At 37.1% G+C, this 18,640-nt stretch overlaps 3 protein-coding genes across 4 annotated transcripts in view; 2 read left to right on the forward strand and 1 right to left on the reverse strand.

The window, feature by feature from the left end:
- The first annotated feature begins 660 nt into the window (after positions 1-660).
- Positions 661-8,819, forward strand: LOC106154574 (intraflagellar transport protein 70A). Its single transcript, XM_013528965.2, has 16 exons — positions 661-846; positions 2,229-2,294; positions 2,891-3,100; positions 3,362-3,418; positions 3,547-3,615; positions 4,028-4,199; positions 4,509-4,637; positions 4,956-5,158; positions 5,391-5,456; positions 5,717-5,836; positions 6,113-6,189; positions 6,365-6,575; positions 6,829-6,900; positions 7,210-7,313; positions 7,760-7,968; positions 8,319-8,819. The coding sequence occupies exons 1-16, from the start codon at positions 790-792 to the stop codon at positions 8,444-8,446; spliced, it is 1,950 nt and encodes a 649-aa protein (XP_013384419.1). The 5' UTR covers positions 661-789; the 3' UTR covers positions 8,447-8,819.
- Positions 8,820-8,897: 78 nt separating this feature from the next.
- LOC106154575 (uncharacterized) lies at positions 8,898-18,446 on the reverse strand. Its single transcript, XM_087004934.1, has 2 exons — positions 18,311-18,446; positions 8,898-9,378 (listed from the first exon to the last, which is right to left on the reverse strand). The coding sequence occupies exon 2, from the start codon at positions 9,357-9,359 to the stop codon at positions 8,898-8,900; it is 462 nt and encodes a 153-aa protein (XP_086861060.1). The 5' UTR covers positions 9,360-9,378; positions 18,311-18,446.
- Positions 18,442-18,640, forward strand: part of LOC106154520 (guanylate cyclase 32E) — a 33,528-nt gene continuing 33,329 nt past the window's right edge. For both annotated transcript variants that reach the window (XM_013528882.2, XM_087004933.1), the window contains exon 1: positions 18,442-18,614. The gene's annotated coding sequence lies outside the window, so the exon portion shown is untranslated. The remainder of the gene's footprint in view (positions 18,615-18,640) is intronic.

Genomic DNA, 18,640 nt, shown 5'->3' on the forward strand with positions numbered 1-18,640 from the left:
TTCTTCGTCAACACAGAAATCAATGCCATTTTTGCTAGTGTGTCTTGGATGCAACAGATGGCAGCACCTGCTGGTCTTTAAGAGAAATTATGAAGAAAAGCTTCATTGATACATTTTATAACGCATTAAATGTGAAATATCATCAAAATGATACAGAGACCTACATCTATAAGGTATTACTCAGGCTTAATGCGTACAAATTGAGCAGTCCAATTTATCATCATAACATATGAAAGAAAGTCTGTGCTCAGTGGTCTTAAATTCTAAATAAAAAAAATAAGAAAAGTAACACTGACACCCCTTCAATTTTATCTATAACAAAACCCATACGATTAATCAATATCTGAAATTATTTATATAATATATTTAGAAGGGAGCACTGCAGCATTCTGCGCCAACACAGAAATCAATGCCATTTTTGCTAGTTTGTCTTGTATGCAACAGATGGCAGCACCTGCTGGTCTTTAAGATAAAATATCAAGAAAAGCTTCATTGATACATTTTGAAACGCTTTTTTGTGAAATTTCATCAAATTGATATAGAAACCTACATCTATAAGGTATTAGTCAGACTTAAGGCGTACATACTGAGCAGTCAAACTTATCGCCATAGCACATGAAAGAAAATCTATGCTTGAATTCAAAATTTAGGACTGTCATCCTTGCACATGCGCAGATGTATAAATTCTTTGAGAAGTAAATCCGCTGGTTGTGAAGGAAGCTTTCAGAGACAATTATATTCATTTAACCCAATCATTTAATTTCAAGTAGAGCAAAACAATCTGTCAAAATGATGGCAGCACTGCAGTTAAAAGAAGGCGAGGCAACAGCGACGGTGTACTCAATGGTAAGCCAGAAATTTGCAGTGTTTGTTGTTGCAAAATTGGCAATCAGGGATCAGCCATTTGATAGTACTAGTCCTGTTATTTGGTTAATTGCATGTGTTTATGATACTTTATATTGTTTAACATTTAAATATTACTTTCAAGGTTTATGAAAGCATAAACAACACACACGCTCGGCTGTCACCTTGATTGGATAGTAAACGGTTGTCGTAAAATCGCTAAAAGATATTAAAACCCGGTGCATAAACTTGAAAACCACCTAGGACAACCTTAGACTGCCACATTAATCCAATACAATGCAAAAATAAACTATAACAAGTGGTTAAAGCCTTCAAACCGAATGTCGTAAAGTCCCCATATACCTCCATAGAGACAATAAAATATAGTAAGCTTCTGAAACAAGATAAATCCAGTTCCAACATAATAATCGAAATAAAATACTGCCGGGCATCGGAGCGGCCTAAAACTTGGCACGCTTACCGCTAATACTGCAGGCTACATCATCCCGTCGCTCGTTTGTAAATTCCGTGCATGGCATACGCACAATCAAACCGTATATCCAAATTCCATCTCTGATGTTTGAATTAGTCCTCTCTACAATCCAATTCAGGAAATGACGTAACCGCAGAGGTCGCATTGTCCAATGGCATGGCTTATTTTTCGTAAGCCCGGTGTACGGTGACCTCTGCGGTTACGTCACTTCTTGATTTGAATAGCGTAGAGGACTAATTCAAACATCAGAGGTGCAATTTGGATATACGGTTTGATTGTGCGTATGCCATGCACGGAATTTACAAACGAGCGACGGGATGATGTAGCCTGCAGTATTAGCGGTAAGCGTGCCAAGTTTTAGGCCGCTCCGATGCCCGGCAGTATTTTATTTCGATTATTATGTTGGAACTGGATTTATCTTGTTTCAGAAGCTTACTATATTTTATTGTCTCTATGGAGGTATATGGGGACTTTACGACATTCGGTTTGAAGGCTTTAACCACTTGTTATAGTTTATTTTTGCATTGTATTGGATTAATGTGGCAGTCTAAGGTTGTCCTAGGTGGTTTTCAAGTTTATGCACCGGGTTTTAATATCTTTTAGCGATTTTACGACAACCGTTTACTATCCAATCAAGGTGACAGCCGAGCGTGACAACACACACACACACACACACACACACACACACACACACACACACACACACATATGCTTTCATAAACCTTGAAAGTAATATTTTAATGATAACATATATCAAGCGGTGGCAATATTTTTGAAGAGATGAACACAGCAGCTGGACTGGAGCCTGAATAACCTACAAACATGTACCAGTAATTCTAAGTTCTAGAATATATTTTTTATTAAAATTGAAAAATGTTCTATATTTTTACAGATTAAAGATCAAAGATACAATGAAGCAGTCCAAATTCTTAATGACCAACTCCAAAGAAATGCAAGGGTAAATACCACAACCTCTTGTGCTTTAATTTACATTGCAAACGTGGAATTTACTGAACACTCTAAATGTGCTTTGGCTAGTTTGGTGTTCAGCCAAATACCAAAAAATATAAAATGTACTATTGCAGGTATATATATATATATATATATATATATATATATATATATATATATATATATTAACTGGCACTGTGTGTTTGATATATAGTAAGTCTTTTTAGACCTATTATTAGACTTTCAAAGATTTAATTGTCTTGAATAATTCAAGTTTTTAGTAAAACTTAGCATTCTTAAAATGTTTAATATTTTTTTCTTTTACAATTATTACACATGCTACAGTAGTAAATTTTAAATACACCTTAAAAATACACCTTGCAATATTTCACACCAAGTCTATAATGTTTGAATAGTTTTCATTTTTTCAGATTTGTGATTAAGTTTTGTCAGTAGTAAACTTGTTATTAATAGGTAAATTTTTGTTTTGAAATATGATTTTTGTAGATGTATTAATGAGAGTTAAATACATGTATTTATTAGATTTTTAGTACCATTGAAACATGTTCTAAGATTCTTCCATGCTGTTATTTTCTTGTTTAGTCCAGGGCAGCTCTGTCATTGCTGGGTTACTGTTACTACCAGCAACAGGACTTTGTGAATGCATCAGACTGCTATGAACAACTGACTATCAATTACCCTGAGGTAGAAGAGTACAAACTGTACTATGCACAGTCCTTGTACAAAGCTTGCCTGTATGCAGAAAGTATGAAGGTGGCTTGTCAGATAGATAAGCCAGAATATCAGGGTAATGTAAGTATCATCTTTACATGCATATTGTCACTGTATGTTAGACATGTAATAATGTGCAGACTTTATGACAAATGTTTGTAGGTAATATAAATGGGAAATATTTTTGATAACTTAATTACTTTTAACTGTATATTCATATTTTTGGCTAAGTTGGCTTTTAAAATTCAAAAATAATCTACATTTACCTTTTGTTTTACTGAAAATAGCATGTGGATCACTTAATAATCACAGTAATTAATTGTGTCATCTTAACATTTGCAGATAGTCAAAATGCAAGCTGCCATCAAATATGGTGAGGAAGACTTTCAGGGTGCTAAGGTAAGCATGATATAAAGAACTGTAGCTCAACTTCAACATGCAAAATGCCAAGTGAATAGAGACATGATTTTTTATGTAGAGCCTAAATTACTGTGTTGTAAGTTGTAATGCAGTGTTTGTTATTGCAGAGCCTTGTAGAACAATGTCCTGCCGATGACCCAGATACTGAGATCAACCTCGGATGTCTCTTGTTCAAGGTAAGGCATTTTAAATATTGCATGATGTATTTTAAACAAATGATATGATAACATCATGATTCAGTTTGGTTGGGAAGGCATTTTGCCCAAGTGTTCCTTTTCTTTAAAAATTTAAGATAAATAGTTGAAGCAAAGATGGTGCCAACTTGACATTCAGGTCATTTATCCCTAATAAGTGATAGATTTTCATTTTTCAGCTATTTGTAAAGCTTTAAGATTGAAAATAAGTGTGCACTTATCAATAAATGCTTGTAATCAGTTTTTTGTTTGTTTATATCCACCTTTCCCTTGATAGCAAGCCTTGGATATGTGTAGTGAAGAAATAAACCAGAAAAGAGATGTTTCCATGTATTTGATATTTATAAAACGACAGCCAAAGTATTTATGAATTATTTAACTTAATATTTTTCAGGAGAATCGTTATGACGAAGCATGTCAGAAGTTCATGACAGCCATGCAGGTTGTGGGTTACAAGGCTGACTTGTCGTACAACATAGCCTTGTGTCATTATATGATGAAACAGTATGCACCAGCCCTCAAACATATAGCTGATATCATTGAGAAAGGGATCAGAGAGCATCCAGGTTTGTATATGTTATGCTATAGCTAAATATATATATGTGCATGTGTGGGAGCATGCTTGCATGTGTAGGTGTGTGTATGTGTGTCAGGGATCAGGTTGGAACTCAGCTGGAGTGTGCATTTCCATTTTAATTATGCTCACAGGGAACCACTTTAAATGATATCATCAGTCAGATTTAGTGATTATGGAGTTGCCATTCCAGTAGTTGCCTGCTTCCTTGTTGTGGGTTAGGTTTTAAAATCAGTGTAACATTCAGCAGAAGATGGTATTTGGTGTAACATTGCAGTTTATCTTTTTACTGTTATTTCAGAATTGAGTGTTGGGATGACAACAGAAGGGATAGATGTCCGCAGTGTGGGCAACACTCTAACTCTTCATGAGACTGCACTCATTGAAGCATTTAACTTGAAGGCAGCCATTGAATACCAACTGAAAAATTGTGAGTCTAATTAGCTTGAAATCAGGATTAAATGCAGACAAAAACTGCATGCTGCACATGTGCATGGTTAACACTTATTTTAAAAAGAGGAGTCAGAATGTGGGATGATGAATACTTTGAAAAAATAAGCTCCAAAATGTGGGATGATGAATACTTTGAAAATAATAAGCATCAAAAATTAAAATGGGATGATGTTTTTTCAAGCTTTGAAAACCCCCAAGATTCCAAAGTAAAATTATTTTAGAATTGTACAGTGTAAGATTTATTGAAAAGTAAAAGAGAGATTTCACTGTTCACTGTCAATGTGTGCATCTCCAGATGAAGCGGCCTGTGAAGCTCTGACAGACATGCCTCCTCGCTCTGAAGAAGAACTGGACGCTGCCACCCTTCACAACCAGGCACTCATGAATATGGAGACCAGTCCAACACAGGGATTTGAAAAATTCCAATTTTTACTCCAGCAAAATCCCTTCCCACCGGAAACATTTGGGAATCTTCTGTTGCTGTATATTAAATATGAGGTTTGTTTCAAGTTATGTCATTGTCTTGCTATAATACAACTGACCATGTAAGTTTGCCTCATTCTCATATTAAAACCATTAAGTCTTTATGTTTAAGAAAGTGATAATTATATCTTATTTTGATATTTAAAGGCCAGAACAACCTAGCTTAATAGTAAATTAAAGATTAATTGAACATGAAATCATTTTAGCAACAGCATATCACTGTTGCATATTTTTTCTTCCTGTGTAGTACTATGACCTGGCAGCAGATGTCCTGGCAGAAAACATGCATCTAACAGACAAGTACCTCACACCTGTAAGAATTTATGCTTTATCTACCTATCTTGGATAATCTTTGTAAAACAAGGGGATGAAAATGTGTGTGGGTGTCTAGGAGGATGGCATGAAAAAAAGAGATGTTGGAGTCATAGTTTGTTGACTTTTTTGTTTTGACTCAGTTGTTCATGTACCATATTTTTCCATAGTGTGTGTTTGTGTGCATGCGTGTGTGCATGGGTGCATGTGTGTGTGTATGTGTACAACAGTTATATATATGTGGATCATTTTATCTTTCAGTACCTGTATCATTTCCTTGAAGCTGTGATAACCAGGCAGACATCTCCAGAGGAGGCTTACAGGAGACTGGATGAGATGGCCAGCCAGCAGACTGAAATACTGCGAAAATTGACAAAGCAGGTGGGTAGAGTACTTATAGGTTCAGTTGCTTATACATATGTTTACAAATGTTGTTTTAGTGTATGTGTACTAATTAATACACACACAAGGAAGTTTACGTAACACACACACACACATGTACATGCGTGATATACAACTCATTCAGACAGGTGAAAGGAAATTACCATTTTTCCTCTGAAGCAAACACGGGCAAGGGAAAAAATGAATTTTTCTCATTCAGGTTTGGTGCAAACCGTTTTTATAGGAAATACTTTCAACTTTTTACTTTACCTACAGGTTCAAGAGGCACGCCAGAGTCATGATGATGAGGCTGTGAAGAAGTCTGTCAATGACTATGATGAGGCTTTGGAAAGGTTTGTGTCAATTCATACACAGTGCCAGAAGTAGCAGTTTTATTTTTTATTAATTGTTTTTTTATTTGGATTTATGTTAATTAAGTTCATCTTAGTTGAAATCAATTATATATGGGGAAAACTCTCAGTGCTGTTGTTAAACATTCATAATGGAAGATAATTTAAACTTCTTTAGATACATTCCTATCCTGATGCAACAGGCAAAGATATACTGGGACATGGAAAACTACCAACAAGTGGAAAAAGTTTTCAGGAAATCTGTGGAATTTTGCAATGAAAATGATGTTTGGAAACTCAATGTGGCACATGTCCTGTTCATGCAAGAAAATAAGTTCAAAGAAGCTACAGGATTTTATGAGCCTATAGTAAAGAAAAATTATGAAAATGTAAGTCTATAATGAGACTGCTCTAGTTTTAAAATTAATTGAGATTATGTGATTGATTTTTATATACTTATAATATGGTACTTCTATTTCTGTAAGAGTTAATGAGCCTGTAGTAAAAAAATATCAATAATTATTTAATAAGTAATACCTTTTTGTTGATGATAACAATTTCTTTTTCTTAAATCCTACTGAATTGTTTAGTTCTAATTATACTTAAGGATTTCATTGAAATTACTTATATTGATTTTTTCAGATATTAAGTGTCAGTGCAATAGTCCTGGCAAACCTCTGTGTTTCATACATTATGACCAGTCAGAATGAAGAGGTAGGTTGATAGTTCAGGAATTTGTAATCTCCATCAATAAATATTCCTGTTGTATATTTTATTGTAGCTAATAAACCTCATGCTAATTATATTTTCATTATTGCCTAAATTATGTATATTTTTTCTTGAAAATGGTTAATTTATTTTTATAACAGATGTCAATATGTCAGTGACAGTGTTTAAATCAGAGTTGTTTAATTGCATTGTGATTACACATACAAAAACTAGCAGGTGAATTGTGTTTCAGTAGCACACATTTTAAATAGACTATCAAACTATCGTTAATTCTGTATGATGTCAATCTGATAGGCTGAGGAGTTAATGAGGAAGATAGAGAAAGAAGAGGAGCAGGTTGCATATGATGACCCAGATAAGAAGATTTACCATCTCTGTATTGTCAACTTAGTCATAGGGTAAGAGGACATAACAGTCATTGTTATATGATGACAGGTTATACGTAATTTTGAAATGCCATTTTTATAATTTATGAATTTTTTTGAATTTGAACACATTTTTTGTGGAACATATTCAGTAAAAGAAAATACTTTGAGTTCTTAAATTCTTTATTGAAGATTTTTTTCTGGCCTTTGGTTTTTGCTTAAGACTGACAATAATATTTGTAATTGGTAAGACTTTAAGGTGTACGGTAGACTAAAGCAAATTATTGTTTAAAGCCTATTAGAAGGGTTTTTTTTTTTTTAGTATTATCTGAAACTTATATTACGATCACCTAACTTGAATGTTTGCAAAACAGAAATACAAATCTGGTCTTAAAGAATGTGAAGTCTGCCGTATCGAAAAAAGGTCATTTATTAATCAGTGTATGAAGTCTGTAATTTATTATGTGGCTACACTTCAGAACCTTGTACTGTGCCAAAGGAAACTATGAGTTTGGAATCTCCCGTGTGATAAAGAGTCTGGAGCCATACAACAAGAAACTGGGAACAGACACCTGGTTTTATGCCAAGAGGTGTTTCCTCTCCATGATTGAGAACATGGCCAAGCACATGATCATGATCAGGGATGGTGTGATACAGGAGTGCATTCAATTCTTGGAGCACTGTGAAGGTAAATAAGCTTGCAGCATATTGAGTTTGTGTCTATAAGTATTTTTATACTGTTAAGAAGAATATGTTTGATAATTTTGCACTCCTGTGAAGGTGTACTTCGGATACATAAGGCATGTGCCAAATGGAGTAATTCTTTGTCTTCAGAAAGTATGCAAAGGAAAATAAAAAGTAAATTTTGCAAGTGGGTGGTTGTGTGCGAGTTGCACCGAGAAACAATGAAAAGTTAAAGATAGTTCCATGCAATTTTGTGAAAACTTTGAACATGAATGAACGGATTAAGACATCACTTATAAATGGCTTTGAGTATTTTTTCATTGTTCATTGAATTCTTTACTGTTTCATTTTTAGTTTATGGGCGGGATGTGAAAACCATTGTGGAGCAACCTCTGGAAGAAGGCAACCTTCACCCAGGCAAAACCACAGCAACTTACGAGGCGAGGTTATTAAAAGATTTACTCCTTGACCTCATAGAATAAACAGAAGGACTATGATCTAAAAGTAAAAACAAAATGCAAACATTTTGCCAGTTGAGAGCTATCACTTTGAAATGCCTTGGAGACTCTTTGATTAGTCAATTATTAATTGTCTAATGAATATCTGTATATTCATATCAGTATGATAAAAATATATATTTTTCGTTAAAAACTATTAAGTAACACAAAAACACACACACAACTGCACTCCAAAATTTTGTTTACAACAATTCCAAGACAAGTTAGTTTTCTATTCTATTGTATTGAAGCATCTGGTAACTAACATATAATGATTTTGTCTACAATAATGTAAATAATTTTTCTCTTATATTATGTTTTTTAAAATAAAAAGGTGAATTCAAAGTAATTAAAATGAGGTGGCAATGTTTGTTTCATTTGAAAACTGACTTAACTTCATTGTAAATACATGTATGTCATTAAATTCAATACTGGGTCACACATCTGAGGAGCCACTTTTTGGCAACACAGTCAGCAATGTTGATAACCCTGGTCTGTTTGAGGTGGTTGTTTCTGGAACAGTCCTGAGGGAGGTTGTCAATGGAGGTAGTAAGCCCTGCCTTTTAGAGATCTCTGGAGGATTCTCTGGGTGGATAGTTAAGGGCTGGAGAAGTCCAGTTTTCCCTGATACACCAAGAACAGGTGGGCGTTTGCTTGATATTCTCTTCTTGGAATTAGTCATTAGTTGTGTTTTCAACTCTGAACTGTGAAAAGTAGAAAAACTGATAGGTTTAAGTAGTCTTTGGTTCTTATCCAGTCTCAGTGGTACATGTGAAAGTGGTGGATTATGGAAAAATTCTGGGAAGGTAAGAGCAGCTGGTGGTGAGGAGAGGATGACCTCATCAGGGGCTGGTATGGTTTCCTCTTTAGTTTCGTAGGACGGACTGCTCTCTGGCATTGGTGGCCTTTTTCTGAAACTATAAGAAAGTAATAACAATTAAAATTAGCATCCTTAACATATGAAAAACTTCTCTTTTGTGAACATAAGTGATATTTGTAAATGGTTTCTTGCTAATGCTGGTTAGGTGAGGCATCATTATAGTTTCAAGATGTCATTGATATCATTTTACAACCATATGGTCCAATTATTCATCTACAATTGGGTCTTTCAAAGTAGGGAATTTATTCTAGATATCCATTTGGAGAATTAATTACTTAATAAGCCTAACTGTGTTTATTCTGTCATTGATGTACATCAGTGTGAAGTGCTATAGCTACATAAGGGGTGAGATATTTAGTAAGTTAATGTACATTTATGATGGACTGGTTATAAAGAACTTAAGCTGAAGGAGGAGTCTTTTAATTTCCGATTGACGACAATCTGTTCTTTCTTGTATCTTGATATTTTTTCCCTGTGAGGTCTCATAAATTAAAAAAAAAAAGGAATGCAGGTAAAACTATGGAAAGACAATATACAAGGCCAGAGAATCATTATTTTGTATTGCCAACTCCAAGCAGGTGAGTGCATTGTCTTGATTGATGTGATATCTAAATAAGCAATTAATTTATCATAATAATTATCTTTTGAATTGTACAACTATTTGCTTATTGGGTTTAAGGATGTAGCAAGTATTTTTCCTCTGGTTGTCACACAAAAATCCTCACTTTAACAAAGAAAAATAAGATTTAAAAAATCTTCGATGTCCTGTTTTTTAGGAACTTGAGTACAATATTTATTGGACACAACCATGTAAAAATTTATCACATAAGCGTGAACTTACCATTTGTAATAAATCAGCAGCAGTAGTCCCACTGTCAGCAAAATGCCAATAACAACAAAGATGAATGCCCAGTCAGGTAAAGTCCCCGGTTCAAGAGACACTGTTATGTCTTGAAAAGTGTCAGTTTGATTATAAGTTGTAGAGGTTGATGGTGATGATGATGTGGGATTTATTGAAATATTAGGGATAGTCTTTGGTGGACTAATAAACACTGAATGGGTAGATGTAGTAAGTATCATCCCTTGGGTTGTCATAGAAGGGGAGATGACATGTGATGAAGTCAAAGGTGAATATGTTTTGCTTGAGAGTGTTGAAGTTTGGGCACTAAGAGCTGTGGAAGTTACTACTGTAACAGCACTTGGCGTCTTAATTGCTGAGATAATACTGTTATAACTTATGGGCTCTGATGTTGAGTACAAGTGACCAGAGGCATGTGGTGGTGTTGAATGTATAGAGCTAAGGGGCAGGGTATCTACTGGTACAAAGGATGAGTAAAAAACACTTGAAGAGGTAGAATGGAAGAGATTGCCATTAAGGGAGGTATGTCTTATCCAGTGGGTACCTGAAGTAGTTGTCCTGTGGGAGGTAGCTGATACAGTTGCAAGTAAAGATGCAGTAAAAGCCCTTGCAGGTGAAGATTGAGGTAGACTGGTTACATCTGATGAGGCAGTGAGGACTGTAATGTTTAAAAGTTGGTTTGCTTGAGATGAGGGGTTTGGGGAGGTAGCAGCTTGAGATGTAAGACTAAAGGATGTGGTGAATTTAGGTAGGGGACTTGGAAGTGGGATAGTTGCAGTTGATAGATGTAGGAGTGGGGTAGTTTCAGTTAAGGGGTTAAGGAATGAGGTGGTAGCCAATGAAACAATTAGGAAATGAGAAGAGCCATATAAAAGGCCTGAGGTAGTGGTTAGTTGAGATATAAAGCTATTTAGGGGAAGGGTAGTTTCAGATGACAAGACTGGGAGTGGAGTTCCTTCAGATGAAAAGCTAAATGGTGTGCTTGGTTCAGATTGAAGATTTAAGGATGTGGGTGGTTCAGATGGAAGGCTTAAAGATTCAGTTGGCTCAGATGGAAGGCTTAATGATTTCGTTAATTCAGATGATTCAGTTTGAAGGCTTAAGAATGTGGCTGGCTCAGATTGTGGGTTAAGAGATGAGGTTTGATCAAAAAGAAGACTGAGGGGTGTGATTGGTTCAGTTGGAATGCTCAGGGGTGTGGGTGGTTCAGACGGAATGCTTAAAGATTCAGTTGGTTCAGATGGAAGGCTTAATGATTTCGTTAATTCAGATGATTCAGTTTGAAGGCTTAAGAATGTGGCTGGCTCAGATGGTGGGTTAAGAGATGAGGTTTGATCAAAAAGAAGACTGAGGGGTGTAATAGGTTCAGTTGGAATGCTCAGGGGTGTGGGTGGTTCAGATGGAAGGCTTAAAGATTCAGTTGGTTCAGATGGAAGGCTTAATGATTTCGTTAATTCAGATGATGCAGTTTGAAGGCTTAAGAATGTGGCTGGCTCAGATTGTGGGTAAAGAGATGAGGTTTGATCAAAAAGAAGACTGAGGGGTGTGATTGGTTCAGTTGGAATGCTCATGGGTGTGGGTGGTTCAGATGGAAGGCTAAGGAAAGAGGAAGGTTCAGAAGGAAGGCTTAGTAAAGAGGTAGGTTCAGAAGGAAGGCTTAGAAATGAGGTAGGTTCAGAAGGAAGGCTTAGGAATGAGGTAGGTTCAGATGGAAGGCTTAGGAATGAGGTAGGTTCAGATGGAAGGCTTAGTAAAGAGGAAGGTTCAGAAGGAAGGCTTAGGAATGAGGTAGGTACAGATGGAAGGCCCAGGAATGAGGTAGGTTCAGATGAAAGGCTTAGGGTTTTTGTTGTTTCATTTGGAAGGCTTAAGAATGAGGATGGTTCAGACAGAAGACTGAGAGTTGTGATTGGCTTAGATGGAAGGCTCACGGATGGGATTGGTTCAGATGGAAAACTTAAGAAAGAGATTGGTTCAGATGGAGGTATTAAGGATGAAGTTGGTGTAAATGGAAGGCTTAAAGTTGCAGTAGGTTCAAATGGAAGGCTTAGAGGTGTGCTTGATTCAGATGGGAAGCTTTGGGATGGTGCAGGTGTGAGCCATTGGGATGTGGTTGGTTCAGACTTATGGCTTAGGAATGTGGTTGGGTCAGATGACAAGGTTAGGTTGGTATCATGTTGATTGTTTATGGTTGTGGTTGGATCAATAAGACTTAGAAATGAGGTTGGTTTTGATGGAAGGCTAAGGAATGTGTTTGGTTTAGACAGAAGGCTGAGGGATGTGATTTGTTCAGATGTAAGGGCAAGGAATGTGGTTAGTTCAGACGAATGGCCTAGTGATGTGGTTGATGGGTGGACCGTTTCACTGAAGGATGGCGATAAACCATACGATGATGGAGCCCCGACTGAAGTTGGGAAAGATGAGTGGAAAAATGACATTGAATCATATCGCGGTATATCCATTGATCTCAAAACGCTTTGGGATGACTGAGCGGGGTTTTTGTCAGCAAACGATCCCGCTCCAAGTTTTAAAGAGAATGTGAAACTTGAACTGCTGAATACGTTCTCCTTTGTGTTTCCATCAGCTGTCTCAACCTGCGTCGTTATCCCAAGGGCGGAAGTATTTGACCGGGATACAGAAGGGATATACATCAAAGTGTCCAAAGATGCCACTGCTGATGCCGTGATGTGTTCTGCGTAAGTGAATGCATCTGATGGCTTTACTGAATCAACATTTTTGTCAGTAGATGGCGGTGTATTAGTTCTTATAATTTCCGAATTCCCTGAGCTAAAATATCCAACAGGAACACTGAAAAACGAAGGACTTGACACGGCTGTTGTCGGTTTAAAAGCATTTTCTCTTTCTGTCGCAGCCAATGGCACGTCTAATCGCGTGCTTTGAAGAAGAAGGGTGCCCCCTGGGACAGTGTCCAAGGCTGATACGCTGGTAGTTGGTAGTATTGGCTCAACTGAAGCTGAATCAGTTGAGGTTGTGAATACATTGCGCATTGCTGATGTTGTGAACGTACTCTTTGCCGTAGCTGTAACGGTGACTGTCACAGTAACGGTCACTGTTACTGTAACAGTTGGCGTTGTTTCAGTAGCCAAAGTACTTACGATTTCAATCAGTTCCCTCGTGGATGGCTGAGTTTGTGTGACGCCCGTGCTGTCTGGAATTCGGACAGACGCTGAAGTCATGTCCCCCAGAATCGTCGATGTGGAAAAAGACGGATGGACCAATAAAACCAAACAATACAATACTAACAGCGTGCACTTACAATTCTTCATAATGAGCAATTATTTCCATAAACTAATTATATCTTCTCAAAGTTTCACCAAAAGCGTAGTTTTGATTCATGAAAACATAAATGTACTTTTAATTCACCCAACATCCATTGCGCAATCTTCTGTAACTGATCGTTGCTTGTATTTATTTGAACTTACAAGGGAACTTACTGCTTAGCACCTCCGCAATATAATTAATCTTCATCGTTAATTGACAAACCGATAAACCGCCAAAGAGCGCTACGATAAACCGGCCCGATCGATGAAATAAAGTATAGCTGCCCACCTGTTAATTGAGTTACTTCTTGTTGACATAAGTCCAGGAAAACCAAGATGACTTTGTTGGGTTGTGCTACGCCTTTGTTATGTTGTACAGTTACCTGATATCCACACTGTGAGGTCATGGTTTTTTCGTTTGTTACATGCCAGAGAGGAGAATTATTTTATCAAGATATCAAGATAAATTTAGTTATTCTGTGATGGGCTGACCAGGTTTAAAAACGATTACAAAAATGAAATGTTTTGATGAATTTTTTTGGTATTCCCATTTTTTATTTTAGTTTTTTATAAGAACAAAAAATAGCATGAAGCATAAATAAGAGAAATATAAAGACCACGTACATAACTTAAACCCGGTGCAATAGATATAATGTACATGGTCAATTTTTTGCTATAACTGTTTCCTTGCTTATTATTCCGAGTCAGTGGTACGGTGGTATCCAATGCACCTATAGAATACATGTTCACCAAATAGTGTTAGCACTACTGCAATGATCTAGTAGAAGTGACGCAGCAACCCCGCACTACTCCTAACACATTCATTTTTAGCAGTTTTGGGCGAAGTCCAGTTTATATATACTGATGTACTAATCTTTGTTTCCAATAACTGCGTGTTAAGTGAATCTCCTCTGATACTTGTCCTAAAATTAAAGAAACGAAAATGCGTGATTGTACTCCTAACGTCGCACAATTTTGTGGAGGATCGACCTTTTTAATGTTTTTAAGAAACGAATTTTTTCATTAAAAAAATATAAATATGTATATATTTGCAGAAATTCACCTGGTTTTATTTTCCCTTACATTTCTCGACACTGTTAGCGATCTGCTGCCTGCTTGTCCCCCCCCCCCCCTCCAACCGCAGCCTTGCCCCCCCCCCCCCACCCCCCACCCCCCTCTCGTCTTTACTTTAACTGCCTTCTTCACTCCACGCTCATTAATGCTAATCATAGCTACGGACATGTGTCTTTTGTCATGTCAAATACAAAACACTAGTGAGCGCCGGGGGAAAGGGGCTTTATAAAAAGCTTTCCAAATATCTTGTATTGTAAACATGCTGAATATCATTCGTCACTTAGTTTATGTGGTTGGTTATGTTTCATTGCTGGTTGTACATGCTGAGCTGTCAGCCATTTTGTAGACTTTGCGACCTTGGGGCACGAAGGCAGTGTAAATCCATAAGCATCGTGTGCAACGAAGTCCGTCAAAACATTCTCTAAAGGAAATAATGAAGCATTACGAAATAAAGACCCATATTTGTACGAAGCAATATCCACCTAAAAGAAACCTTTCAATGGATTGCAATCCAGTGAATTATACGTTGCAGCAGGAAGGCGCTATATTACTACGAGTTCTCCTTTCGAGCTACTTGCTTTTGGACATATTTGAGTGTAATAAGTTTAGGACATTAATTCCCCTCCTGAGGTCAGACTATTGAGTTTTGCCGTGAGATCGGGGGTAAATTGATTAAAGCCTGGTTGTAGTTAGTGATGGTTCTTCCGTCAACTGTAATATTGCGATCTTTTTTCTTCTAAAACATATGGGAGAAGGGAAGTCTATTCAGGATGTCATGCACTTGCTTTCTATTTTTTGTGTTATTTTTTTCAATAGATAAGGCAGTAACAGTTGTATTATTAGCATTGAAGAAAGTACTAAAAATACAAAATGTAAAGGTTCCACATTTAGATGTAGGGGAAAAGTGGGAGGGTTAAGCAATTTCCTGCTACCATTTATTCACTTAGTGCAATTGTTTTTCTCTTGGCTAGACAATCCTGTCCCTCCGGAAGTATCATTTCCGTTTGCCAGTTTTTCATTTTCTGCATCACTTATCGGTGACAAGTCGAAAGATTCAATGATTTCGGTTACTCTTAAGCTGGTATGGGGAGCGGTCCTTGGACAAGTGAAGGTTCATTTAGAGGGGTTAAATGTTGTTCAAAGTGAGGCCTTACGGGATTTGTCGATTTCCATAATATGGCATTAATAAAAGACCAAGTGAAAATTTCTCTCGTACTTAAGTATATATATTTTTATTTTTAAATTCACCCATGGACCACCGAAGAAACGGAATTTCCGTAAGATCAAACGTGCATGGTCTCCGATCCCATTCGACACAGACAGCTCGGGTAAAATTGCAGGTTTCTGGCCACATTTACGCAGGTTGATTTCAACTGTGCCTAGTATTGCATAGTATTTCCCTACAAAGAAAGTTTTGAGACAACGTAAGGGATATGTACTTTTAGCAAAATATTTATTTCGAATCGATCGCGGTTTCGGTTTTCATTTTGGCTGGTCACGACTATTGCCATATATGGATTGCAAGGTTAATTCGCTCGTGTTGGCGGTCGCAAATCGTCGGAGGGTTTTTTTTTAGCTGCGAAGGGCAAATTAAATCTGTTCGACATATTTTTTTCACGCAACATGAATCTTCCGTGTTTTATCTAACCAGTACAACGAAAATATGAGTGAGATGTAGATGAGAAAGTTGAATATTATCTGGTTAACATTGCCATTATAATTACCCCAGAAATGAATATCGTTTTTTGAGTGATAAATACATTATCAAAAATGTGAATTTCTTGACGTCTGTAAACTTGATATCCAGGTCAGAGTAAATTATGTTCGTTTTAATTACTGAATTTTGGTCTTCGAATCGGGAATGGTGGCCAAGATAGGTACAGCGCGAGAGGCGTCAATTTACTGTAAGTTATGATTTCACATTGCACGTACGTCAAACCTAGTTCTCAAATCAATAAATGACTGACAGTCGACGATCATAAGCGACAGTATGGGTTCTTGTTTTTATGACCTATTTAGCTAGTTGTAACACTCCTTTCAAACAATGACTTACCCCATATGATAGTTTGAACTCTTGTGAAAAACGCATGATAAAATTTACATTATAATGAGTGTCAGGAGTAACCCATGGAATCTGTCTCTTGGGTAACTGGAATATCCCAGAATACAGTTCGCCGTGATGTTGACTCGACTCCAATGTAAATTAAACTCCACTGTGAATTTCTCTAGAAGTACAGAGCGGAAATGAAAAAGGTGCGTTGTCACAATGAAAGTTTGGGGTCTACGGAATCTGTACAAATATCAGCGAAAGAGTATCATACTAAGCACTGATCAGATTTTAAAATGCTTGCGTCTTAGAATTGGATTTTGCAGCGATCTACTACTAGATGAGACCGGTGATTTGAGCGCTTGCACATTAAAGATGTATACTACAATAACCCAGGCAATCCTCGTTCAGATATGATACCTGCATTGTTTAGAGCACTTCCACTAACTTCCATCAAATTACCGATGCGCCGGGAGATAGTGCATACTGTCTACCCGGACGATCTTTAATGAAACACCACTTCACTTTTTCCTGAAAATATCTGGCATTGAGAATTGGAAAATATCCCTTTGCCTCTGAATGCTTTGTCCCGCGTTTATTTGTACAACCGGCCTATAATACTGACACTCAAGCATGTTGACGAGGTCAGGTGAACGCCACTTACTGCTGAGGTTGCGGATCGGTTTGTGTTTAGTATTGCGGCTCACATGGAAGGAGTTCCCGTAATTTTTTTTACATTTCCATTTGAAATAAAAATGTAGAACCATGTCATTTTTATTCGCAACGGTAGATAATACTTACAAGTGTGTATAACAAACTCAAAAATGCTCCACAGAGTATTTCTTAATAGGGCCTAACGGAAGAGTAGTAGCCATTTGCTAACGTCATCGTTTATCGACCAATCGGATTTCAACAAAGTTTTCGTGATATCTGAATATCAATGTTTTATTTCGACATATTAATATTTTTGGAAAAGGGGGCTACCACCTCCGCTCAATTTCGTAACCATTCCCTGCTAGAATAAATATACTAACTTGCGCTATACAGACAGAAGAAAGAGTTAATGAAAAGTAAGCAGATGAATACCTTAAAGTGTCAGATAATTAACGTTGAATTTTTTCATTACAGAAGTCTAACTCCTGGGTTTCAGAGGTCTGTAGACGTCTCTTCATATTAACAAGCATATTTATCTTATTACATGTCGTCGTTAAGTCCATAGGATTACAGCACACCTACGGTGATAATTATGAAGAAAGACACCTTTACTTCTTTAAACATCTGTTAGAGACCATTCCCACAGATATTTAGATCGATCTATCCCCCTGGGGACTCTCAATAGATTGCTGTCAGCTAACCGGCTTAAATGTCTGTCCCGCCTACTAAAAGCTGTAAGGGGGTTACGGTTATTAACTTTTGTGCGCGCTCAGCTCCCGGAAGCTGACAGCAATTTAGCGTGAACCCCCAGGGAGTTAGGTCGATCCATATGGGTCGATCTAAATCTGTGGGAACCCAGTCTTAGTGACGCTAATCCGATACAAGGAATGCATGACCGTCAGTTCTGTCACGCTTACAGTTATATACGCGTTGAGCTTATGCTCATTTTATCATAATCACGATAGCTGACGAATTATTCTGAACAGCATCATTGTCGCGTTCTCAGATACAGCCAGCGAGTTCTTCGAGCTCGCGCTCGGAAAATATACTTCACCTGCTATCAACTTGCACGGTACAAGATTCAACGTCAATCTTGTCAATAGACCCCCGCTGAGATTAATTACACTGTTTTGATTGCATCACGAAGAACGGTGGCTGTGAGGCGGGTCGTGTCAGTACATGTCACCGGCATACTGGAGATCTGGTCAGTAAAATTTGCTTGGAAACCAAGAGCACGACTTGATACTGAAGACAGGATTGAATTGACTATAATGAGAAAACGTGTGTAGATGAATTTGCATGACCAAAATGATGCAGGGACTTTACAGCCAAGACTTTTATAGAACAATTCATAACAGGTGCGTATGTTCTATTTTAACTTTTT

The sequence above is a fragment of the Lingula anatina genome, chromosome 2, assembly GCF_051362555.1.
Source record: "Lingula anatina isolate TDL-2025a chromosome 2, LinAna3.0, whole genome shotgun sequence".
Lineage (NCBI taxonomy): Eukaryota > Metazoa > Brachiopoda > Lingulata > Lingulida > Lingulidae > Lingula > Lingula anatina.

Coding starts and splice junctions, on each gene's coding strand:
- LOC106154574 (XM_013528965.2), top strand. CDS start 790: ATGATGGCAGCACTGCAGTTAAAAGAAGGCGAGGCAACAGCGACGGTG. Junction 3,419..3,546: donor AAGACTTTCAGGGTGCTAAG/GTAAGCATGATA, acceptor TTGTTATTGCAG/AGCCTTGTAGAACAATGTCC. Junction 4,200..4,508: donor AGGGATCAGAGAGCATCCAG/GTTTGTATATGT, acceptor CTGTTATTTCAG/AATTGAGTGTTGGGATGACA.
- LOC106154575 (XM_087004934.1), bottom strand. CDS start 9,359: ATGCCAGAGAGCAGTCCGTCCTACGAAACTAAAGAGGAAACCATACCA.